At 36.8% G+C, this 26,317-nt stretch overlaps 1 protein-coding gene across 1 annotated transcript in view; it reads left to right on the plus strand.

The window, feature by feature from the left end:
* Positions 1 to 26,317, plus strand: part of ALG13 (ALG13 UDP-N-acetylglucosaminyltransferase subunit) — a 72,792-nt gene that overhangs the window by 41,334 nt on the left and 5,141 nt on the right. Inside the window, 7 exon segments of the mRNA XM_057538812.1 lie at positions 4,243 to 4,275; positions 4,372 to 4,427; positions 7,913 to 7,984; positions 9,260 to 9,428; positions 18,795 to 18,974; positions 22,822 to 22,862; positions 24,603 to 24,789. Coding sequence (XP_057394795.1) covers positions 4,243 to 4,275; positions 4,372 to 4,427; positions 7,913 to 7,984; positions 9,260 to 9,428; positions 18,795 to 18,974; positions 22,822 to 22,862; positions 24,603 to 24,789 — 738 coding nt within the window.

The raw sequence follows: 26,317 nt of genomic DNA on the forward strand, positions 1-26,317 counted from the left end.
AGTTCTAATGGCCATGTACTGTACTAAGCAATTATATTTACAATTTAATATAATACTTTATCGCTCTGAGGAATGTGGTATCTTTTTTTTTCCCAACTTTTAGTTTTATTGATCTTTGCTATTGTTTTCTTTGTTTCTATTTCATTTATTTCTGCTCTGATCTTTATGATTTCTTTCCTTCTGCTAACTTTGGGTTTTGTTTGTTCTTCTTTCTCTAGTTCCTTTAGGTGTAAGGTTAGATTGTTTACTTGAGATTTTTCTTGTTTCTTTAGGTAGGCTTGTATAGCTATAAACTTCCCTCTTAGAACTGCTTTTGCTGCATCCCATAGGTTTTGGGTCGTCGTGTTTTCATTGTCATTTGTCTCTAGGTATTTTTTTATTTCCTCTTTGATTTCTTCAGTGATCTCTTGGTTATTTAGTAACGTATTGTTTAGCCTCCATGTGTTTGTCTTTTTTACGTTTTTTTCCCTGTAATTCATTTCTAATCTCATAGCGTTGTGGTCAGAAAAGATGCTTGATATGATTTCAATTTTCTTAAATTTACTGAGGCTTGATTTGTGACCCAAGATGTGATCTATCCTGGAGAATGTTCCGTGCGCACTTGAGAAGAATGTGTAATCTGCTGTTTTTGGATGGAATGTCCTATATATATCAATTAAATCTATCTGGTCTATTGTATCATTTAAAGCTTCTGTTTCCTTATTTATTTTCATTTTGGATGATCTGTCCATTGGTGTAAGTGAGGTGTTAAAGTCCCCCACTATTATTGTGTTACTGTCGATTTCCTCTTTTATGGCTGTTAGCAGTTGCCTTATGTATTGAGGTGCTCCTATGTTGGGTGCATATATATTTATAATTGTTATATCTTCTTCTTGGATTGATCCCTGGATCATTATGTAGTGTCCTTCCTTGTCTCTTGTAACATTCTTTATTTTAAAGTCAATTTTATCTGATATGAGTATAGCTACTCCAGCTTTCTTTTGATTTCCATTTGCATGGAATATCTTTTTCCATCCCCTCACTTTCAGTCTGTATGTGTCCCTAGGTCTAAAGTGGGTCTCTTGTAGACAGCATATATATGGGTCTTGTTTTTGTATCCATTCAGCCAGTCTATGTCTTTTGGTTGGGGCATTTAATCCATTCACGTTTAAGGTCATTATTGATATGTATGTTCCTATGACCATTTTCTTAATTGTTTTGGGTTTGTTTTTGTAGGTCCTTTTCTTCTCTTGTGTTTCCCACTTAGAGAAGTTCCTTTAGCATTTGTTGTAGAGCTGGTTTGGTGGTGCTGAATTCTCTTAGCTTTTGCTTGTCTGTAAAGCTTTTGATTTCTCCATCAAATCTAAATGAGATCCTTGCCGGGTAGAGTAATCTTGGTTGTAGGTTCTTCCCTTTCATCACTTTAAGTATATCATGCCACTCCCTTCTGGCTTGCAGAGTTTCTGCTGAGAAATCAGCTGTTAACCTTATGGGAGTTCCCTTGTATGTTATTTGTCGTTTTTCCCTTGCTGCTTTCAATAATTTTTCTTTGTCTTTAATTTTTGCCACTTTGATTACTATGTGTCTCGGCGTGTTTCTCCTTGGGTTTATTCTGTATGGGACTCTCTGCGCTTCCTGGACTTGGGTGGCTATTTCCTTTCCCATGTTAGGGAAGTTTTCGACTATAATCTCTTCAAATATTTTCTCTGGTCCTTTCTCTCTCTCTTCTCCTTCTGAGACCCCTATAATGCGAATGTTGTTGCGTTTAATGTTGTCCCAGAGGTCTCTTAGGCTGTCTTCATTTCTTTTCATTCTTTTTTCTTTTGTCTGTTCCTCAGCAGTGAATTCCACCATTCTGTCTTCCAGGTCACTTATCCGTTCTTCTGCCTCAGTTATTCTGCTATTGATTCCTTCTAGTGTAGTTTTCATTTCAGTTATTGTATTGGTCATCTCTGTTTGCTTGTTCTTTAATTCTTCTAGGTCTTTGTTAATCATTTCTTGCATCTTCTCAATCTTTGCCTCCATTCTTATTCCGAGGTCCTGGATCATCTTCACTATCATTATTCTGAATTTTTTTTCTGGAAGGTTGCCTATCTCCACTTCATTTAGTTGTTTTTCTGGGGTTTTTTCTTGTTCCTTCATCTGGTACCTAGCCCTCTGCCTTTTCATCTTGTCTATCTTTCTGTAACTGTGGTTTTTGGTCCACAGGCTGCAGGATTGTAGTTTTTCTTGCTTCTGCTGTCTGCCCTCTGGTGGTTGAGGCTATCTAAGAGGCTTGATGGGAGGCTCTGGTGGTGGGTAGAGCTGCAGGAATGTGGTATCTTTATTTTATTTATTATTTTTTTATTAAAATTTTTTAAATAAATTTATTTTATTTTTATTTATTTTTGGCTGCATTGGGTCTTTGTTGCTGCACGTGGGCTTTCTCTAGTTGCGGTGAGCTGGGGCTACTCTTCGTTATAGTGCATGGGCTTCTCATTGCGGTGGCTTCTCTTGTTGTGGAGCATGGGCCCTAGGTGCGCGGGCTCTAGAGTGCAGGCTCAGTAGTTGTGGCGCATGGGCTTAGTTGCTCCGCGGCATGTGGGATCTTCCCGGACCAGGGCTCGAACCCCTGGCCCCTGCATTGGCAGGTGGATTCTTAACCAATTCTTCCCACCAGGGAAGCCCTTCTTTATTTTTTATATGAGGAAATTGAGGTTCAAAGGGTAAATGACATGGCCAAAGTCATACCTTTGGTAAGTGGCAGAGATTTAATCCTTTTTATAACAGCTTTATTTAGATATAATTTACATACTATACAATTAACCTCACGTGTACAATTCAATGTTTAAAGTGCAATTCAGTGGTTTTTAGTATAGTCACAATGTTGCATACATCACCACAATCAATTGTAGAAAAAGAAACCCTGTACCCATTAGCCATCATTCCTCATTATCCCCCCAGCATCCCCTCCCCCTGCCCCTAGTGGTAGGCAACCATCAATCTGCTTTCTGTCTTAATGGATTTTGCCTATTCTGGACATTTCATGTAAAGGAATCATGCAATATGCGGTCCTTTGTGACTGGCAGAGATCAATTTTGAATTTGGGTTTATCTGACTCCAAAGCATGTATACATGACCTTTATAGTTGTTAGAGTGCCTCTCATCATTGAGTGTGCTTATTTTTTACCATTTTTCTGTAAAATGAAATATGCCTACTGAAACAATTCTGGAGGAATTGGGTGGATTAAGGAGGTGTGAGGCAGTCTGAATGATTTGACTTACTGGTCAACGTATTTTCTTGTGATATTCTTCTTTCTGCTACTTATGTTGGAGAAAATAGATATTTCTAATAATTTAGTGTGCATGCATGTGCCTGAGTATGCGTACTCTCTGCTCTTTTACTCAGGATGACCCTTTTGCTTTTCCTTTTAGCACAGTGGGTATCTTCAGATGTACTGTTCACCTATAGTGGCATATTCAGAGTAACCAAATATTCGTTCTCACCTTAGATCCTGTTGTCTGGAGGGGTTACCTGCATGTGTGTTGGATAAGTGACATGTTTAAGAATCAATACAGTTTTGACCTTTGGGGTGTTATTTGCTGGAAAACTGTCCAATTGAAGATTGACTTTCTCTGAATTTCAATGGTGTAGCAGTCTTAGAGCAAAGTACTTCAGTCCTGTAAGCCATCTCCTGAGAACAAACTGATTCTAAATGTATTATTTACCTGAATCAGGCTGAAAAGCAGATGAAGCATGCCATATTCCTTTAACATTCACCTAAGCAAACTATTGGTTATTATACTCAGATTACTTTATAATCACCATTTACTATATGCCAAGCATCATGCTGTGTTCTTTTCACCCCACTATGAGCTAGGTACTGTTAACCCTGTTTTACAGTGAAGAAATTAAGACACAAAGATTAAATAACGTGCCTAAAGTGATATAGTTAATTAGGATTCAAATCTAGACAGTCCTAACTCCAGAGCCAGTGAAGTTAATCACCATACTCTACCGCCAGAATTGGACACAAGTGGGTTTTTCACGTCTGTCTGAACTCTAAGGGAATTTTCAAAGGAGAAATTTGTACTGTTTACAGCCAGTCTCTGGCTTTAATATCTGTTGAGTAGTATGAAAGCTCAATCACTTGTTTCAAGGATGTATACATTTTAGTTTTGAACATATATCCATAAAACTTGAGAAAAAGCAAGTGCTGGCCATCTGGCTCTGCTGAGCAAGAAGTCCTACATAAACACACTTTTTCTGTCTTTTTTTTCTAGGAGGATATCATGAAGAATATATTTATCCTTCAGGTCAGTGAGATCTAGGTAAAATCTGATATTCATTATTTATAAAATTTCAAACTATAAAATAATGCTCATTATTTTTACTTTGGCTATATCCTCTAGAACAAGGCTATGAAACTTCAGGTGTTTATAGCACAACTGAATCTACAGCAAACTTGGTAGGTATTTAATAATAATGACAAACACATATAGCTCCTGTGTACTAGAACACTGTTCTGAGTGCTATACATATAAATGTATTTAAATCAGAACAATCCTATGAGGTGTTAGGGTATCATTCCCATTTTGTAGATGAAGAAATTGAGACCCAGAAATTAAGTAACTCATCCAAGATCACACCCCTTTCTAGAAATTACCCTAGAGATGTTCTTAATATGTGTTGATACAAGAGGAAATTTGAACATTGGCGATGATGATTTTTTTAGAGGATTTTATCATGATCTTTCTAACAGTAAGAATGGGCCATAAATCTCAGGTACTTAATATAACAAAAGTTTACTTCTTGGTTATGCTACATGTGTAGTGGAGGTCTGCAGGAGGGCTCTGCTTAGGGACTTAGGCTGATGGAAGCTCCATCCATGATTGCTAAGGCAGGAAACAAAAGGTAGTGAATGGTGCCCTGGCTCTTACAGCTTCTACCTGGAGATGACACATATCACTTTCTTTTCCATTTCTTTTTCATCGGCCAGAGCATGTTTCTCTTGAAGACTCTAACTTCTCTGTGCCTAGAAGTCAAAAAGTTGGAAATATTTTAACAGCACTAAGGATTACAACATTCAGTGGAAACTCCCACAGGCAAAATACTTCCTTCCACCTCAAGAGAGGCAACCCCAAAATCCCCTTCAGTGTGATTAAACTCAGAGCCCAAGGTTTCTGGGAAATGTGTAGTACTCTGTATTGGGTCCAGATGTGGTTCCTCTTGATCTGGAGGCCTAAACCAAATATACAAAGTTATATACCCCCTACATACCCAATTTCCAGTGGTAGAGCAGGGACTGAAAAATTGCAGTAGAACTTCCCATTCAGATGCAGGGAAAATGGGAGAAATGGTTACTGGCCCATAGCAATTCTGACATCATGCTGGACAGACATTTTGAGGGCCCCCAACCTAGGCATGGGGACTGTTCCCTGGAGAGGCTCCCTGGTTCATTGTTTTCTGGGGCTCTTGATTACTCCAAGGCCCTTCCTTCCTTGGCCATATTTGAAGTAGGCATTGGAGAATAATCCATCTTGGCAGCTGAGCAGCTTTCTCAGCCTGCTTCTTACTCATAGAAAATTGAGGGCCCAAGGGCGGTTTTATCTCAGTTGGATAGTTTCAGTTCTGCTCATGGTTTCTTTGGCTATGTGAGTAATTTATTGTGCAGCTTCTCTGATTCCTATTAGTTTTATGTGCCAATAGCCATACTGACCATTCTTTTTTATAAATATACTACTTAGATTTGCTATAATTCTTTGCACTCTTATCCCTGTCTCTCTACTTGATTGCAAATACCTTCAGCTTATCAGGCATTGATGAAAGAGCCATACCTTTGAATACTTTTCCATGAGCCATTTTGTCCAAGTGCAAGGATTCATTGGGTGTTATATCCTTAATGGTACTCTTGCTTTGAGATACTTTAGTGCAATCATATTTTAACAATGATTTGAGTCTTCCTTCAAGGCCGAGTTTTAACTTCTCTTTGTTGTTCAAAGCATTTATCAATTTTATCTTTTAGAGTTTTGAGTTGAAGCAGTTGCCTCTCCAAACCCTACAAGTCCTAGTATTCAAGGACTCTATTCCCTTTCATTCCTGCCTACAAACTACTTTTCTGTACACATCTGTCTTAAAATACCTTGCTAAACTCTGCCAGCAGTAATCAAAACACAAAACTAACATTCTGTTTTCCAAACCTCTTCCCTTAAGAGCTACAAATTCATAATCTCCTTCTCAAGTTAGGTTTTTGTTAACAGCAGCACCCTAATTTTAGTTACCAATTACTGTTTTGGTCAAGCTAGGTTACACTGCAGCAACAGTCCACCAAAATCTCAGCGGCTTAACACAGTTGTTCTCGCTAATGTTAGAGGTCCAGTGCAGGTTGGTAGCAGGCCTTTGTTCATCAGAGTCACTCAGGAACCCAGGCTGATGGACATGTACTTTCACAGTCAACCTTGGCAGAGCTGAAGATAGGGAAATTGAACACTGGCTCTCAATATTTCTCATATTTCATTGTCCAAACAAGTCACGTGCCCATACCTAATTAGATGAGGCCAGGAAGAGCAACCTACCCATGTACCTAGGAGGAGAGCTGGAATATTTGTGAGGAAGTTGAATGACTACCCTCTATTCTCTGTGATTAATCTTAACTTTGATAGCTTCATGTACTGAATTTTTGTTTTTACTGTTTAGGCAATACGTCTTAGGAAGGTGATGAAAACTGTGATATATAATTCTCTTCCCATTATTTCTCCTTCCCTTCCTTTGCCCCTGCTAGAGAAATAGTTTTTCCTCTCACTCTGTCATTACTATTCTCATATCACATGCTTTTTACACCATTTCTTGAAATAGCCACCCAAGTTGAAAAAGCAAGTAAAAATCTCGCCTTCAGGGATGACAAGAGTAGACACTTTCTTTCTGTCCCTTTAATTTCACTTGTCACGTGTTCCTTTTTCTGAACTTACTTTATCATACATCCCCAGTAGGTTTCAGTCTCTTCATGACGTGCTCCACTCCCACTCCCCAGTCACCAAGTTTCTAAGTAATTTTTCTAAGTAATTTTTTCACAGCATTCTGAGGGGAGAAGACCAATGCAGGACTTAAAGATTTCCAGGCACAGAACCTTCTAAGAAACCATGAACATTTTTTCTTCTTAATTCCACGCCCAACTCTCACCTAAATCCTTGTCTAGAATTGTTTAGAATTCACACTGGGCCTTCTGAGCCAGGGCTGAAGTTTGCTTTTTGGCCGGTACTTGGGCTGTACTTGAACACAGACTTTCGAAACATGCACTCTTAGGTCCATGTTAAGTTGGGCTTGTCTTTGTCCCAATGTGGTTCCTCTTGTTTCCTGTGATACTTCCCCTGATTTCCTTTGTGTCCTTATTACCAGCTTCTGCTGCTAGTTTATTTTTCTGTCATGACGGTGTGTCATGCATAATTCTGAGCCTTTTAAAATCATTGTTACTTTCACAAAGACAAGGTCTTGAGCCAAAGGGAAATGGTGTTTGGATTATACTACATCCTGCTTAGGTAGGGTGCAGCTGACCAACCAGTTATCCACCCTTGTCCCAAGCTGTTCCTTTAGATGGAATGCCTTCTTTTAGCAACACTGTTGCTGGTCCTACTGATTTTGAGGTTTTTAAGGCAAGAGAGGACACTGAGAAAGTGTTTAAATTGCAATTCTCCATTACATTTTAGTATCTACATTGGGACTAGAGTTGGATATGATCAGGATTTCTGTAGATAGGAAATAGAACAGTCACCTAAGTCAGGCACTAGAGTGATACCTTTTGGAGCATTATCATAGTAGTCACCTCCAAATTTGAATACTTTTAGGACAGATCACTTTCACTTATCTTTAGGAGATGTTGAAACAAAGCACATCTTTTATTGATGTATTGTTTAATTTCTTGATTTCCCCTTATTTGTACTTCTGTATTCAATAAAGTCTCTTGAGGATAGAAGACGATGTTCTATGTCTCCTCATGACGCAGTTACCTCATACAACTACCCCCAGAAGGTAATCTTTATAGTTTTATTTTGCAGTCAGTTGCAGTGGCCTAAACAGAAGAAAATGAATTTTTTCTTTTTGTTCTCTTTGCCCTTCATCATACTTCAAAGAAGCTGCTTATATTCTTATGTTAAGTGTTATTATACTTCCTGGTGCCTGGCACAATAATTAGTAAATTTATTAACAAATTGATGGAGCATCTACTATGTTCCAGACACTGTTCTGTGTGCTGGCGTTGGACTACTCAGTCTACTCTGAGCCTCTTATATAATGAGTGAGTTAGTATAAATTACCTGTCAAGTCTGCCATTTCCTGAAACTTAAAATGTAAAGCTTTCTTATAGAATGGGAAGCTGGCATCAGAAAGGTAGCTGAAACCGTAGGAGTAAATAATGTCATCCTGGAAAAAGGAAGAGATTGAGAAGAGCATCTAGAACAGAGCCTGTGCATCACCATTTAGAAAATGGGTAGAGAAGGAATAGCCAAGGAGGGAGGAAAAGCAGGAGAGTGTATTATTATGGAAGCCCCAGGAAGAGAATGTTTCAAGGAATAGTCAAGTGTCAGTTGCTGCCAAGCTGTCAAGCAACATAAGGACTAACAAGAGTCTACTATGATTTGTTGCCATGGAGACCACTGTGACTTTGAATACAGTTTCTGAGAACCAGAGAGGGTAGCAGCCACATTGCAGTGGGTAATAAGAAAATGGAGACTACAGTGAGGAGAGGGTGTTCATGAAGAAGAATCTGTTACCATTTATTGAACATCTTTCTGTGCACAGCCCTGTATTGGGTGCTGTGGCCTAATCAGAAAAACAAATTGCAGTCTCATGAAGTTAAAAAAAAAGAGAAAAAGCAAAGAACATTTTCTGTTTTTTTTTAAAGTGTGTGTGGGGAAATATGTATGCATGTAAAAATAAATACGCACTATAAATTTCTGGATAATATTCAGGAAACCCAGAGGTTACTTGTTTGTGGAGAGAGGAACTAGGCAGATGGAGGACAGGGGTTGGAGGAAACTTTTCATTGTATACAATTTTATACTTGGTTTTTGAATCATATTAATGTATTACCTTTCCAGAAAAATATTAAAATAAAAAAGTAAAGCTCTCAAAGTCATCTGGGGTCTTCGAAAAGAAATAACCTTACTATATTAGGTTTACATAAATATTGGCTTCTCGGTGTTTTAGTTATTAGAATACTATTTCCTGAAGTTTAGAATCAGATAAGAAACTAATATTGTTTGTGAAACCAAACTTAGAGTTCTAAACTTTCTTCCACACTTACAGGTGGTGATGGTAAATTCTGCAGCAGTTGCAGCTTCCTGTGCAAATATTGTTCCAGCCCCAGTCTTACCTAACTGTGCAGCAGCTAATCAAGCTAGTAGTACCATTTCAGTTTCCTCACAGAATGCTATACAGCCTCTATTTGTATCTCCGCCTACACAAGGCAGGCCAGGTAGGTTATTAGTGGTTCCTTACTTTGGAAGCCTCTTTTTCTATTCATGAACACGCCCATACAACAATTCTAGTGATTAGATAAGATTACTTTAATCTCCAGTATTAAATTTCAATTTTTTTTCTTGAAAATTTGGCTTTGATATGATTTCATAGCTATTGTTTTGCTAACCCCATTGAAAATTTAGAGGACTTGTACTAGTTTCTTAAACTTCAAGTTAAGTTCTCTTATACAGAAATTAAGGTAAAGGTATTTCACATTTCACAGAATTAATTCCTGAAAAGTTTGGCTCTAGAATTTAAGAGATCCAGGTTAGAATCTTGGTTTTACAACTTACTAGCTATGTAATTTTGGACAAATTATTGAACCTTTCTTATCTGTGAGCTTGGAGCTACTGATAGTACCAATTTATGAAGTGGTTGTGAAATTCCACTGAGTTAATATAATTTAAAATTTTCAGCAGAATTCTGGGAAAGTGGTGGCAACAACAGCATAGCTTTTCAGTCTGCGTCCCCAAATAAAAATGGAAATAGTTGGGGTTTCCCTGGTGGCGCAGTGGTTGAGAATCTGCCTGCCAATGCAGGGGACACGGGTTCGAGCCCTGGTCTGGGAAGATCCCACATGCCGCGGAGCAGCTGGGCCCGTGAGCCACAGCTGCTGAGCCTGCGTGTCTGGAGCCTGTGCTCCGCAACAAGAGAGGCCGCGATAGTGAGAGGCCCGCGCACCGCGATGAAGAGTGGCCCCCGCTCGCTGCAACTGGAGAAAGTCCTCACACAGAAACGAAGACCCAACACAGCCAAAAATAAATAAATAAGTAAATAAATTAAAAAAAAAATGGAAATAGCAAAACCAAAACCCATGGGACAATGTTTAACAACAAAACTAGGTGAAAGGGTCTCCCCATGAACCCCAAAATTTAAGCAGGTAGGGACAAACCATCAGTCACAAGACCTGCATGCTGTCAGGGTCAATGTGGGAGCAATAAGACGGAAGCATCGGGGATGTTGTCTGATGGACCTGAGAACAGAAGAACCCCAAAAGAGCTAATAAGAATTCACTGGACAGTGGGGCAGCCAATTTGGAAGGAACAGCTAAGACTGGGAAGGGATTTGACCTCTCCAATACTAGGTGAGTGCTTTGGGTACATGGTAAAGGGACTAAAGGGCTTGAAACAGTTTCGCCCCTAAGAACTCTGAAAACTGACCTGGCAGGGCTACCTTTTAGGATAATATTCCTCACTGTGGGGGAAACTGCTGGGAGTGGAATCAAAATTGATGAGGATAGGGAAAGAGCAGGTCCAGACTAAAGCTGAGAGAACAGAGCCAAGGAATCCTAGAAAGCAGTCATGTTTTTAAACACTACAAAAACAATAGAGATCCCTAAGAAGTTAGAAAAGCTTTCTTGTATTCCATCTCATTCTAGAGTTCATGAAAAATAATTTCACATAAAAATGAATGTATATGTATAGCTGATTCACTTTGTTGTAAAGCAGAAACTAACACACCATTGTAAAGCAATTATACTCCAATAAAGATGTTAAAAAAAATGAAAGAAAAGCACTAAGGTTGCATACAAAGGTGTTTTAAGAGGAGAACAGAATAATATCCCTGTTAGACAGTAGAAGCATGTTAGAATGTGCACACTAAACAGAACTTAAACTAAACCAACAACTATTTCAAAATGAGGTAAAGACATTAATAACACAAAATGTTAAAAAAATAACAAATCAGGATTAGAAAAACTCAGATGAGGTGACAGAACTCAGGAAAGCATTAGAAATGGAAGAAAGTCATTTTGGTAATGAAGACAAAACTATAAAGAACATGACCAAGTATGTACAACAGATAATGCTTTAAGAGAAAGATGTAAGAAAGGGGGGAAATCTAAAATGAAAAAAACGAAGAGAAAGATTCAAAAGTGACATATTGAAGTTAGGCAAAGGATATCCAACACTGATAGAAGTTCCTGAAGAAGAAAACCAAAGTAAGGGAAAAGAATAAATACTAAAAACTATAATTCAGAAAATTTTCCTGAAATTAAAAAACTTTAAAACTACATACTGAAACAGCGCTCTGCAGAATATTGAGCCAGAGCAACCAACACCAGGATATTCTAGTAAAACAACTGGACTTTAAAGAAAAAGAGCCTATGGAGTATAAAGGAAATAAAATGATAATCATCAAACTTTGACAGCAATGCTTCATGCTACAAAAAAATGGAGTAACATTTAAGATAATGAAAGGATATGTGAACCAAAGATTTTATATCCAGCCAAACATTTTCAGGCTTAAAGGGTAATGTATAAGAATTCAGAGAATATTATTTGCATGAGCCCTTCTTGAAGAATCTACTAAAGATACGCTGTCAAGTAAGGTAATTGCTAGCCACGTAAGACACTTCAAATTACAATTAAGTAAAGTAAGTCTAAAGTTGCTCGGTCACACTAACCACATGCCAGGTGCTCAAAGCCACACGTGGCTAGTGGCTACTGTATTGGACAGCACAGATAAAGAACATTTCTGCCATCACAGAAAGTTGTATTGGAGGGACAGAGTGTATTGGAGAATGATTTTGACTTATAGACCACCAAAACAATAAAAGACATCAGCTTAAGACCTGATTGTAAGTATTAAATATATACTTAACACAAAATGAGGGCTGAGAAGTTGATAATATACTATGTAAAGCCTTATATTTGAACAATATAGGTACAGTATAGCTATTTTTAAAAATGGGAGAATTGAGAGACCATGTGCCAAGCATTTTTTAATGCTTTCAATAAACACACCAGGTTCTTTTATCTAGATACTTAGATTGTTATTCAGAGACTGTAATGTCGGCTAAAACAAATGAGTATGGGATATTCCAGTTTTATCCTGCTGTGTCCTTGCAAACCGGGATCTTAGTATGGAAGAAAGGTAATGAACATGTACTAAAAGAGGCTAAGGAGAAACTTTTATGGTATCACATTTGAATTGGAAGTATCAATATGAACTTGAGGTATTTTATCTTTAAATTTGTGTTTTTCCTATCTCTGTCCACTGAAAAGGCCTAGAAACAATGAGTATCTTTAGCACTCAGTTTGTGACATTGAAATGCTGCTTCTCACTTAAACAGAAACACAGCTTTATGGAGAAATTTCTGGTTCCAGGTCTGGGCAGGAAATGTTCAAGATTAGCCTGGATCATCTTGTCATGCTAGATAGCAAGGAAGCTATCAACGAGTACTGGGGGTCATGTCAAAAGGACTCAGGAGCCATCTTGAAGAAGTTCCCACTGGCCAAAGATGGAAGTTTGAGCTTCAACAATGATAATTGCAATAGATTGGAACACGTCAAATATATTTAAAAGTTCCTGATGATATTTTAAAAATTGGTTCTCTTGGGATTAACAACTATACATATATATATAAACAACTATACATAAAATAGATTAAAAAACAAGGATTTACTGTATAGCACAGGGAACTGTAATCAATATCTAATAATAACATATAATGGAAAAAAATCTGAAAAGAATACATAACTGAAAAAAGAATTGGTTCTCTTAAGAGGATGTTAGAAAACCAGTTTACGTTCTTGAAAACGGGACAGTAAAGTGAAAGAATCAAGTATTTATCCTGCCTTTCTTATATGAACTATTCTACGGGGTAACCAAATAGTAGATGAGGGGAAATATTTCTATATATTAGTATTCTAATCAGTGAAAAAGAAGTGGCAGAATGTAATCATTTTGCAGTCGTTACTGAACGGATGCATATTAAACAGCGATAGCTGCTAAGATTGCAAAGATAGTGAGACATTACCTATAGACTGCCAAAGGAATCAATCCTGAGTCTGATCTAGTCTTCTGGATCTAGCTGCCTATTTGCAGGAAATACAAGAACATATTGAAATGCACCATGAGTATATAATCAGCAAAATCCAGACTGGGAAACTCAACAGGTCAAGGGGTCTTCAAAAGACAAATTGAAAGGAAATGACAGGGATGGAGAAAGGACCTATAGATTAAAAGAGGTTCAAGATACAGTTTTTAAGAAACTGTCTGGGGATGCACATTTGGGTGACAAAACACTTAAAACTACAGACAAAACACTTAAAACTACAAAGAAGTGATTACTATGAAAGTCAGGATAATGGTTGATTATGGTGGGGGTAAGAGGGTGGTGATTGTGATGGAGTGCATGGAAGTTTTCTGAAATGGCTGGCAAAGCTTTCTTTCTTAACCTTGATAGTGTCCACCTGAAAATAATTCGTTTGATTTGTTTTCTGTATCTGTTTTATTTATAATGTAAAAGTTAAGTACTTAGCCACTGTGCCTGGAGCAAAACATGCAATATATGTTCATTAATGACCACAGAAATTTTTCATTGGAAATGTTAATGTAGGTACTGGTTTTACTACTTTGTGCTAATTGTAGGGGAACATGTTGGCTATCTGCTTCCAGCAGATGTCTGAGCTTAAAAAAACAAGTGACAGGTGAAATCAAGCATTGGAATACCCCATTTATGTAGAATCATTGAAAGCTTACCCTTTAAATGCCAGATTTATGTTTTTTTGTAGATGCTTCTAAAAATGTATATGGCCTTCCTTTTACTTTTTGTTGAGCCACTTGTGGACCTCAACTATAACTCTTAATAGGTAATGGCTGCTTTTTAGTTGCTCTTTGTCGTTCCTGTCCTCTAGATAAAACTCAAGTTTCTCATTGTTATTCATGTGTCTGTCTGGCAGCCCCATCCCATCCTCCTTTAAGTCACTTCCTATCTGCCAGGTAACTAGATGCCATGATTGCTTTTATTATTATTGTCTTCATAGGCATTAAATCCTGTTAACTGAGTTTTTTGGTAACTGTTTCCAAGTCTTTTGCCAGGGCCAGAACTAGTGACTTACTTGCTCTATGTACAAAATTTAAGGGAGTGTCAAAAGAAAAAAACAAACCCACAGTGATCAAGATAAATAATACTGTAATGCACTATTAAAAAAAACAAAACTAATGCAAAAAAAGAATCCATGATAAACAAAGTATCAAAGTTTTTTTAAAAGATAGGAACTGTGGGCCAGGCTTAGGGTGAGGTGAGTGAGGCAGGCACTCTTGGGGTCATACAACTGCAAGCTTGAATCCTGTCTTTTAGAATTTTGGTATTTTATTCATCATGAATTTTTTTTTTATTTAATTTGGTGGCCCTTTAAATTTTGCACCTCACTGCACTTTAGTACTGGCCCTGCCCTTTGGTCTCTAGAGAAGCTGAGTCTTACTATGTATATTTATGTTCTCTTCTGAAATGTCCTGAAGCAGACTGCAGCTGCATGGACAAGGAAATAAGCTTTTTGAATGAATTTCGTTGGTTTCCATTCACTTTTAGAAAAGTTTGATTCCATTGTTCTGGGTCCATCCCTTGAACCTATACCTGGTAAGCCTATAGAGCCCTGTTAAGTCTGCAAATTAGATGCTCATGCATCTCTAGAGCAACTGGAAGTTTTAAAAGCTTTTTCTTATGGAACGTATTATAATATGCATTTTAAAAGAAAGTTGAGTTCAATTACTAAATAATGGCTATATTTCCCTGTGCTGTACAATATATCCTTGTTGCTTATTTTATACATAGTAGTTTGTATCTCTTAATCCCCTACTCCTTTTTTGCTCCTCTTCACTCTCCCCACTGGTAACCAACCACTAGTTTGTTCTCTGTATCTGAATCTGTTTCTGTTTTTTTATAGTCATTTGTTTTATTTTTTAGATTCCACATAAAAGTGATAATGTAGAGCATTGGTCCCCAACCTTTTTGGCACCGGGGACCAGTTTCATGGAAGACAGTTTTTCCACAGACGGGGGTGAGGGTGGGGGGTGCTTCAGGCAGTAACGCGAGCGATGGGGAGCAGCAGATGAAGCTTCGCTCGCTCGCCTGCCGCGCACCTCCTGCTGTAGCCCGGTTCCTAACAGGCCGCGACCGCTTGGGGAGCCCTGATGTAGGGTATCTGCCTTTGTCTGACTTATTTCATTTTTCACTTAGTTTAGATCTGTGATTCTCAGCTGGAGGAGAATTTGCCCCTTAGGAAACATTTGACAATGTCTGCAGACATTTTCAATGGTCCTACAACTTGGCAGGGGAGAGCTACTGGCATCTAATAAGTTGAGGCCAGGGATGATGCTAAAACAGCCTCCACAACAAAGAATTATTGCGCCCAATATGTTAATCATGCCAAATGAAACCGGAGGTTTGTCCTAGATACTAATACGTTACCAGTTATATGTATTGTAAATATTTTCTCTCACTTTGTTGATATTTTCATTTTTCCTGTGGTACCTTTTGATGAAGAGAAATTCTTAATTTTAATGTAATTTATCAATCAAAAAAAAAAAAGTTCAAAGTAACCTCCAAATTTCTTCAGTCCTTGATTCTCTCAGGCCCAGGAGAACTTACTTAGCTACCTCTATGTCTAGTAGTTGGTTTTTACCTTGTAATCATAATCACATTCTACTATTTTTAGCTAATTGAACTTACTCCAGTTGTTTTTGAAAAAAATGGTGTGATTTGAGTGCTAGTTTAAAAGGAATAAGAGTAAAGTATGAAATTAGAACACTCCCTGACACCATGCTCAAAAATAAACTCAAAATGGATTAAAGACCTAAGTGTAAGGGCAGACACTATCAAACTCTTAGAGGAAAACATAGGCAGAACACTCTATGACATACATCACAGCAAGATTCTTTTTGACCCAGCTCCCAGAGAAATGGAAATAAGAACACAAATAAACAAATGGGACCTAATGAAACTTAAAAGCTTTTGCACAGCAAAGGAAACCATAAACAAGACCAAAAGACAACCCTCAGAATGGGAGAAAATATTTGCAAATGAAGCAACTGACAAAGGATTAATCTCCAAGATTTACAAGCAGCTCATGCAGCTCAATAACAAAAAAACGAACAACCCAATCCAAAAATGGGCAGAAGATCTAAATAGACATTTCTCCAAAGAAGATATACAGATGGCCTACAGACACATGAAAGAATGCTCAACATCATTAATCATTAGAGAAATGCAAATCAAAACTACAATGAGATATCATCTCACACCGGTCAGAATGGCCATCATCAAAAAATCTAGAAACAATAAATGCTGGAGAGGGTGTGGAGGAAAGGGAACACTCTTGCACTGTTGGTGGGAATGTAAATTGATACAGCCACTATGGAGAACAGTATGGAGGTTCCTTAAAAAACTACAAATAGAACTACCATATGACCCAGCAATCCCACTACTGGGCATATACCCTGAGAAAACCATAGGTCAAAAAGAGTCATGTACCAAAATGTTCATTGCAGCTCTATTTACAATAGCCAGGACATGGAAGCAACCTAAATGTCCATCGACAGATGAATGGATGAAGAAGATGTGGCACATATATACAATGGAATATTACTCAGCCATAAAAAGAAATGAAATGGAGGTATTTGTAATGAGGTGGATGGAGTTAGAGTCTGTCATACAGAGTGAAGTAAGTCAGAAAGAGAAAAACAAATACAGTATGCTAACACATATATACGGAATCTAAGGGAAGAAAAAAAAAAAAAAGGCCATGAAGAACCTAGTGGCAAGACGGTAATAAAGACAGAGACCTACTAGAGAATGGACTTGAGGGTATGGGGAGGGGGTGGGGTGAGATGTGACAGGGTAAGAGAGTGTCATGGACATATATACACTACCAAATGTAAAATAGATAGCTAGTGGGAAGCAGCCACATAGCACAGGGAGATCAGCTCGGTGCTTTGTGACCACCTAGAGGGGTGGGATGGGGAGGGTGGGAGGGAGGGGGATGCAAAAGGGGAGAGAAATGGGAACATATTGTATATGTATAACTGATTCACTTTGTTATAAAGCAGAAGCTAACACACTATTGTAAGGCAATTAAACTTCAATAAAGATGTTAAAAAAAAAAAAAAGTAAGAGTGTGGCTTTGTTGAAGCCATTATTTTATAGAAAACAAATCCATGAATCTTTAGAGCATTTGGAGATGTTCTAAAAATTAAATCCTCTTCTAAAACTGTAAAAGTGGCGATTTCTACATGCATGACAAAACTCCAAAACTCGAAAGTTATTTGAGCAAATTTTTTAAATTTACTGTTTAATTTAGATACAGTAAAATTTATTTTTTGGTGCCCTGTTCTGTGAGTTTTAACAATGCATAGCATTGTGTAACTACCACCACAATCAAGAGAACAGTTTCATCACCCCAAAAGAGTTGGTTATCAAGTTTTAAATCACCCTAAGATTTAGATTTCCTATTACTATTAGCCTGTAGTTGTATAAAGGGTATAAATAAATGTGTTGTTAGTATTTTTGTTGGTGAATGAAAGCAATGTGGATTACTTCTAATACTTGGCCTTAAATTCATCTTGCTAAATTACCAGAATAACAAATTCAGCTTGTGTGGACTGTTCTTGTACTAAACAAAGTGTTCTAAACTCCAAATTTAAACCTTTATTGAACAATGAGCCCAAACTTTCTATACTTCTCAGGGGTAAAATTATAATGCAGGCAACACAGTGATAAAATTTAGTACTGGAATTTCTAAGTCAGCTAAAATGTTCAATTAAACTTGAAGGGTTGTATCAAAAAATTTAACAAATTTATCTAACATAGTATGTATATGTGGAGATAATTTATTTTCACTAGGTTGGAACCACATTGCTGCCTTTATCATCATAGAGGAATGTATTGATATTTAAACATAATTGTATTTGAATTTCTTATGTCAAAAACTGTGGAACTCCTAAGTGACTGTGGTTTTTAAACTATAGTAACAGTTATAGAAAGTTAAAGGGATAAGATAGTTCATCTAGCCTGTCTGTTTTAGATTCTGTAGGTCCTTAGAAATGGAACTGTTATGATTTAGAGTTCTCTATATTCCTCTGATGCTACCAAGTAGAAACCTTCAAGGATTGCTTAAATCTCTAATCTGCAATTTAGTCTCTCTTATTAGCTTCTACACCTTGTGATTTGGCAGATGGCTGAAAACATCCTTAACTTTGTATTAAGCTAAGTAAAAATTTTGCTTTAGTAGTATTTATTTATGTACATGTTAGCTGATGTTCAAAATCTTGGTAGTCAAGCCTCTGTAGTTCCCAGTTTTTTTCCTTTTAATGTCAAGTAATTTCCTTAACTCAAGATAACCTGTAATGAACTCCTACTTTTCAACTGGCATGTCTAAAAGAATATGTGCAATTTACCTTCTAAGTTTTTGTTTTTAAGTCAAACCATAAGACTCAGAGTTGCTTGACTGTATTGGGAACACAAAAGAAATAGAGGATGAGCTACTGCTTATAAGATGTTACAGCTGTACATTGCTACTTTGTTTTGTTTCTTTTTTAGTGATTGCTTCAGCATCCTGTCCATACCTGGCTTCTCCTATTCCTGCTGCTGCTGCCTCTCTACCACCTCCACCTCCTCCACCACCACCTCCTCCTCCTCTTGAGGTGAGAGAGGCTTCAAACTTACCATCACTACCTCCACCTTATTCCTGTGATCCATGTGGCAGTGATCTGCCTCAAGGTAAGTAGATTTTGAGACTTGGGTGAGGGTTATTTAGGTCTGTTTTTTTTTTTGGTTTTTTAATTTTAAATTTTAGAGCATATCTCTCTTTGGTTGACCAATGAGGGTAGGGTGGTGGACCAAATGGAAATTGACTTGAGAGCATAATGCTAGGTAAATGACTAAGGAAAGAAGGAACCGAAAGCTGAGAATATCTTCTGCATAATCAAGAAGTGTATGGTTGAGCTGACTCACGCTGCTTTTCTAAGGTAGCTACATGTCTGCCCTGAAGAAGATTCTCAACTGGATATCTGCTGTCAGTTATTTTTCTTGAAAAGCAGGAGTTGATAACAAAATTTTCTCCATTTCTGTTATTTAATGCCTACCACAAGTGCATGAAATTGTTGCATTCTTGATATTTAAGATTCCAACTGAATTTTGAAGAATTGGAAAAGGTTTTTGGGGGAGGAATCGGGGTGGGGGGCTTTGATCTGCCTTGGATTTCAGCCATGTGTTGTTTCCTTAATTAAACTAAGGAGTAGCTTTCCATTGGAAGTTTTTTGTTACCCCTCAGTTTGGCAGTGTATCTCAAAAGAGAATTGTAGTTGAAAGTTGTTTGTAGCTTCTTCATACTTTTTTTTTTTTTGCTGTAATATTCCCTTGATTTTTCTAGCTGCTTTTCTATTCTATTTTGGTTTTTTTCAGCCCCTAAGGTAGTCACCAGGATCTTCAACTCCATTCTGTTCTTTTTCTCTTCCTTAAAACTTGATTATCAACTTTATGTAGATGATTTCTAAATCTGTCTGGCCTTGGCCTCTACCTACTTGCTAGACATTTTCACTTGGCTTTCTTACTTTTATTTCAGACTCAGTCTGTCTACAGTGAAATTCCTCATCTTCATCTCCCTTCTTTCTTCTCTTTAGGCCATGCAAAACATTGACTCTTCTTGGTTTTCTATTTTATTAATAATGTATCATTGAACAATGATCCCTTTACTCCTCTCCCCTCACCTACCTACCCCTGCCCAAGATCTTCTCAGCACATAATGCTGATTTTGCATTTTCCAGCATTTTATTTTGAAAATGTTTAGACATACATGAAATTTGAATTTTAAGATGAATATTCATATATCCACCACCTATATTCTATTGTTAACAGTTAACTATACTTGCATTAGCATGCATTTCTCCATCTTTTCCTCCATCCATCTCTCTGTCCATCAATTAATTCATCTTTTTGGTGCATTTCAAAGTAAATTGTAGACATCATTCTTCCCCATTAAAAACTTGAACATACATATCATTAACTAGAGTTTGGTAGTTTTTCTTTTGATGTAAAGTTTACATATAATAAAATGAACAAATCTTAAATGTACACTTGCTGAGTTTTGACAGATGAGTACATGCACCTGTGTAACCCAAATCCCAATCAAGTTATAAAACATTATCATTATCCCACAAAGTTCCTTCATGCCCCTTCCCAGTCTTTCCCTACCCCATCTCTACTTCCCCCCAGAGACAACCACTGTTCTGATATTTTTCTGCCCTAGTTTTACCTGTTTAAGAATTTCATGTGAATATAATACAGTATGTACTCTTTATGGAAGGCTTCTTAAACTCAATGTAATATTTTTTGAGATTCTTCCATGTTGCTGTGTATTATCAGTAGTCTATTTGCTTTTATTGCTGAGTAGTATTTCATCGTCTGGGTATTCTACAGTTTGTCCATTCTCCTGTTGAGGGACACCTTGACTATTCTGGTTTGGATCAGTTATGATAAAGCTGCTATGAACATGCTTGTAAAAGTCTTTGTGAACATGTGTTTTCATTTCCCTTGGGCAAATACCTAGGAGTGGAATTGATGGGCATAGATAGGTGTGTGTTTAGTTTTATAAGAAATTGCTGGTCATTTTTCCAAAACTGTACCTTATCTCCTTCTACTTTTACAAGAACTCTATGCACCTGGTTTTCTGCTTCTAAGCCTTTGCTGTCATGGTGATTCTACTCAAATTCTCTCCCCCTCTACTCTTCCATCTAACTTCCTATTTAAATTCTGTCATTTTCATGATCCCACCCCCCAGTTGCATTTCAAAGTGATGTTTTTGAGTTCTTATAGTCCTTACCTGCCACTTTTTTTTAACAGCTTGAGATATAATTCATATACCATGCAAGTCATCCATGTAAAGTGTATAATTCAGTGCTTTTTAGTATATTCACAAATTTGTACAACCATCACCACCGTCTAATTCCAAAATATTTTCATCACCCCAAAAAGAAACCCTGTACCCATTAGCAGTTACTCCTCATTCTCTCTGGCCCTGGCAACTACTATTCTGCTTTCTGTCTCTATAGATTTGCCTGTTCTGGACATTTCATGTAGATGGAGTCATACAATATGTGGTCTTTTGTAGGCTGGCTTCTTTCATTTGGCATAATGTTTTCAAGGTTCATCCATGTTGTAACATGTATCAGTATTTCATTCTTTTTTTCGGCTGAATAACATTCCATTATATAGATATACCATATTTTATTATCTGTTAGTTGATGGACATTTGGGTTGTTTCCACATTTTTGCTATTGAGAATAAAACTGCTATGGATTTTTTGTGTGGATGTATGTGAATACCAAGGGGTAGAATCCCATGCCATTTGTGGATTTACTTCCTGCTATTATCTTTTCATATTCTTTAGCTTGAGCATTACGCTTTATACTGTATTCCCACATAATAGTCAAAATACAAGCTCATTCTTTCAAAGTGGCAGTAAGTACATTTGTATGTATTGGGAGTCTCCAACTTAAGAAAGAGGGGTTTTCTGAGAGTTTGTTAGTGGAATCAAGTTACATTATCTTATTTATAAGAATATATGTGAGTCCCAGGTCAATCAATAAAAATATATTTAGAGGGCTTCCCTGGTGGCGCAGTGGTTGAGAATCTGCCTGCCAATGCAGGGGACACGGGTTCGAGCCCTGGTCTGGGAGGATCCCACATGCCGCAGAGCGACTAGGCCCGTGAGCCACAATTGCTGAGCCTGCGCGTCTGGAGCCTGTGCTCCACAACAAGAGAGGCCACGATAGTGAGAGGCCCGTGCACCGTGATGAAGAGTGGCCCCCACTTGCCGCAACTAGAGAAAGCCCTCCCACAGAAACGAAGACCCAATACAGCCATAAATAAATGAATGAATGAATGAATAAATAAATAAAATATATATTTAGAGATATAATTGAAATGCTAAGGCTATTCCCTCTTCTCTCATACATCTACTTTGTGTTCATTTGTAAAATACTTTAAAGTTCTATGTCTGGAGAAATTTTATCACCTTAGGGTATAACTTATTTCGAGTTACCTTGCTCATTGCCTCCTCTTTTTGGAGTCCTAGTGGTGGTATGTTAGTCATGTTAAATAAAAACAAGGTGAATTGTTTCAAACAGTGCTAGTTATCTTAGTAGACATCACTAATCTTGGCATTTGTAGAACATTAGTTTGTACTATGTATTAGCTCCGAAGACTAACATGATTGCTTTTGTAGATTTGTATTAAAGTAAAATTTTAGTCTTGAGACAAGCAAGAAAATGCCTTTACTAGAGTCTCTCTAAATATTTGCAGAGTAGTATTCCTGTAACATATGTCTAATATTAAGGATAAAAATAAAATCTGTATTTGTTGATTAAACCTTCTTGGCTCAGAAAATGATCTTAGCTATAGTGGTAGGTAAATGGTCATTTACTATAAGGTAGAATTGAGGGTAGTGTTGATGTGGGAAGACTACATTTGTTGTACCTACCTTAATACTGAAAGAGAAGAGCTTTTAAGTGGTAAGTTTTAATTGTTTATGTCATCTAGTCACTAAAATTTAAATTTTTAATTTTAGATGCAAATGTTTTGCAGTACTATTTCAATCTGGGATTGCAGGTAAGAGTCCTGTTAAAATTGCTTTGATTAAAAAAAAAAAACCTCTAACTTAAAAATGTAAGCCGTTTTGGTAATCAGACTCTTGAACCTTCAAACCCAAGAACACTGTGAGGGACCTAAAAGATTTATTTCTGTCTTTATATCTCTGAAGATGACACAGGTCAGTTTTCTACTTTAACCTCCCAGTGCTTCAGTTTCTCTTATAAAATAGTTGTAAATTGTCATGAGTGGGGGCCCTACGAAGTACAACTTTAGCATATATTGGCCTCCATATTTAACATCATATGCCAACCCTTCACTATGTTTTTCTATCTCGAAATAACAAATGGATTATTTATCCTGTTTACTTAAAACATTTTTGTGGCTATTTCTGCATTTTATGTGAAAAGTAATCCGACTAATTCAAAGACATTTAAAGAGCTGTATTATTTTTAAAGTACTCATGTGTTCATAGGTATTTGCCAAACACTGATTTTTACCACTTCCCTGAGTTGTAGAAAGGGAGTACTGACAGGTATCTTAATATCGCTGAAAGGTGTCTCTGATTTCAGGTAAGAGCTCTTTTACTTTATACTTTCAGGGATCATTTTCCCCCTGAAATACACTTCTGATATAATAAGATGATACATTTTCTGAAAAGGAATGATGCATCTTAAGATTTGGCATATGACATAGTAAACCAGATAGTCTACTGGATAATACTCATATTAGTTCATATTTTCCAAGACACTGATTTCCCTAAAACATAGGACATATCATTTCCAGAAAACTATCTTTACTGACCGGCACACATTTATAATATAAGAGTAGTAGAGTGGGTTTTTGTTCTCTGAGACTGTATTTCCTAAATGCAGTTTCAAGAATTGAAAAAATAAAGTACTTGCCCCTTCAGTTATGTTTGTTTATTATAGTCACCTGTGGAAACAAGGTGGCGGCAGTTTATTTATTTGTTTGTTTATTTTTAGTATTTTTGTTTGTTTTAAATTTAAGTATAGTTGTACATTATGTGTTACGGGTGTACAGTATAGTGATTCACAATTATTATAAAATATTGGCTGTATTCCCTGTGTTGTACAATATAGTCTCCTATATTTTACATCATGGGAATACAAGGAAATGTAGAATAGATATTTTAATATTTTCTCATATTAAAAGTAATAGCATTCATTATGGTGCATATGGAAAATACTAATGTATAAAGAAAACCGAAATCACCTGTATAATCACTGTATACTTTGCTATATTTCCTTACAGCTTATTTATTAATTTTATAAAATATGGACTGTGCTATATAATTTTGTAAACTTTTAAGTTAAACAATATGAACACTTTTTCTTTAAATATTTGACACCATGATTTTTTTATTGCCTGTATTGTATTCCATCATGGATATATCATAATTCATTCATCCAGTTTCTTATTGTTGAATATTTAGGTCGTTAATTTTTTTTTGCCTTTAAAAACAATGCTATGACAGACACTGTTGTATACAGATCATTGTGTAAATCTCTAATTTCCTTAGGGTGCTTTCCTAAAATAATTCCTAGGTCCAAATATGAGATACAGAGGCTGCGAAAGATCTTAAAGTTGTTATAGAGAATAGATTTTCTAAATGTCATATCATTTAGTTCAAAAGTCATTGTTATCCCACCTGGAAATCATGGCCCAACTTTTTTTTGGAAGAATGGTACTAGTTTAAGAAAAGGAATAGTAAAGTGTTTTTTCCCTCTCTTGCCCAAGTGCCATCACCACAGCTTGTGGCACTCCATGGTCTGTGTGCCGCAGATGGAGCAGCAGCAGCAGCAGCTTCATGTAGAGAATTATCCCGTCTATACTGAGCCGCCACCTCTGGTGAATCAAACCATTCCTCAGTTATACAGTGAGGTGGGGGGACGAGATGGCACACAGGCAGATGTATCAGCACATGGTAAGTATGTAATGAGATTCCCTGCAAGAAAGACAATTGGATTTTATTGTGTGTAATTTAATAATAGCCTTCAGATATTATACTAGACCAGCATTTCTTAAAGCATGGTATGTGAACCTTTTGGGGTCCCTGAGACCCTTTCAAGGGATCCATGAGGCTAAAAGTATTCATCATAATACACGGATTTTGTCCCTTTTGCTGTGTTAAATTTGCATTAAGGGTGCAAAAATCAGTGGCGGGTAGAATAGCTGGCACCTAAGCACAAATCAAGTCAGGGGCACCAAACTGTGCTAGTACTTAGTGTCTTCACACTCATGATATAAAAATGCCAGTTTTATTTATTTTGTGTTTGTTCAGAGACATTCTTATTTTACTAAATTTTTATTCTTTGAATAATTGTACTTAGTATTCTGTATGACAAAATAGGAAGTATTCATAAAGCTCTCTGCATACTGACGTATGGTGATTAACTTTAAAGAAAAGGGTTGTAAGCTTGAGTTTCGAGCTAAACTAGCTGACTTTTCATGGAACACTATTTTTACTTGAAAGAGTGATAGACGATGGTTATTCAGACTTGGGGATCCGGCAGACATTTTCTCAAATGAACAGCTAAGCCTTATCACTTCAAGAAAAGCAACGGATAGTATTTTTTGTCAGAGATAAAAATTCCAGCACTCAAATACAGGTTATCCAAAATTCTAATTTTTATCTACCACCATGAGCTTGACAGCTTCCAATACTTCATTAACTCTTCTAATAAAATAGATGGTGGGGGGCTATTAATGAATGTGGTGCTTTACATTGTATAATGAAATGTGTCAACATTTGGTAGATCTATATAACTCAGTGAAATAATATTTTCCCAATTACCAATGTATAATCTTACCTGTGCATGATTTAGTAAAAGATCTATCCAAGATGCAAGATAAAACAATGGATTTTAATGTTAACAAAGTATGAAAAGTCCACATTGCTACTGACCTCTAAGAAATTACCACTTACCTAGTTTTGGTATAGCATCAAAGAATATCTACAATTATCTGAAAAGCCTAATTATTAAGACTTCTCTCTTTTCCAGCTACATATCTGTATGAAGCCAGATTTTCTTCATATATTTCAACTAAATGTGTCATAATAGATAAAATACAGAAGCAGATATGAGAATTCAGCTGTCTTCTATTAAGCCATACATTAGAGATTGCACAAGTGTAAAACAATGCCACTGGTCTCACAATTTGTTTTCTTTTTTTTGGAAAATACAAATTTTTATGGAAAATGAGTTTAACATAATGGGTTTATTTTTACATAAAATAATATTTTTAACTTAGTTTAATTCCTAATGTGGTAAATATTGATAGATATAACCCACATAAACAAAAGCTATTTGGGATCCTCAATTTTTAAGAGTGTAAAGGGATCCTAAGAAAAAAAAGTTTGAGACCTCTGTGCCAGACCATAAGGATGGTTGCTTTGTCTGTGAGTTCACAGTATAATAGAGATGGGGAGGCATTTTCAAGGATTTAGAGTA

The sequence above is a fragment of the Balaenoptera acutorostrata genome, chromosome X (genome assembly GCF_949987535.1).
Source record: "Balaenoptera acutorostrata chromosome X, mBalAcu1.1, whole genome shotgun sequence".
NCBI lineage: Eukaryota > Metazoa > Chordata > Mammalia > Artiodactyla > Balaenopteridae > Balaenoptera > Balaenoptera acutorostrata.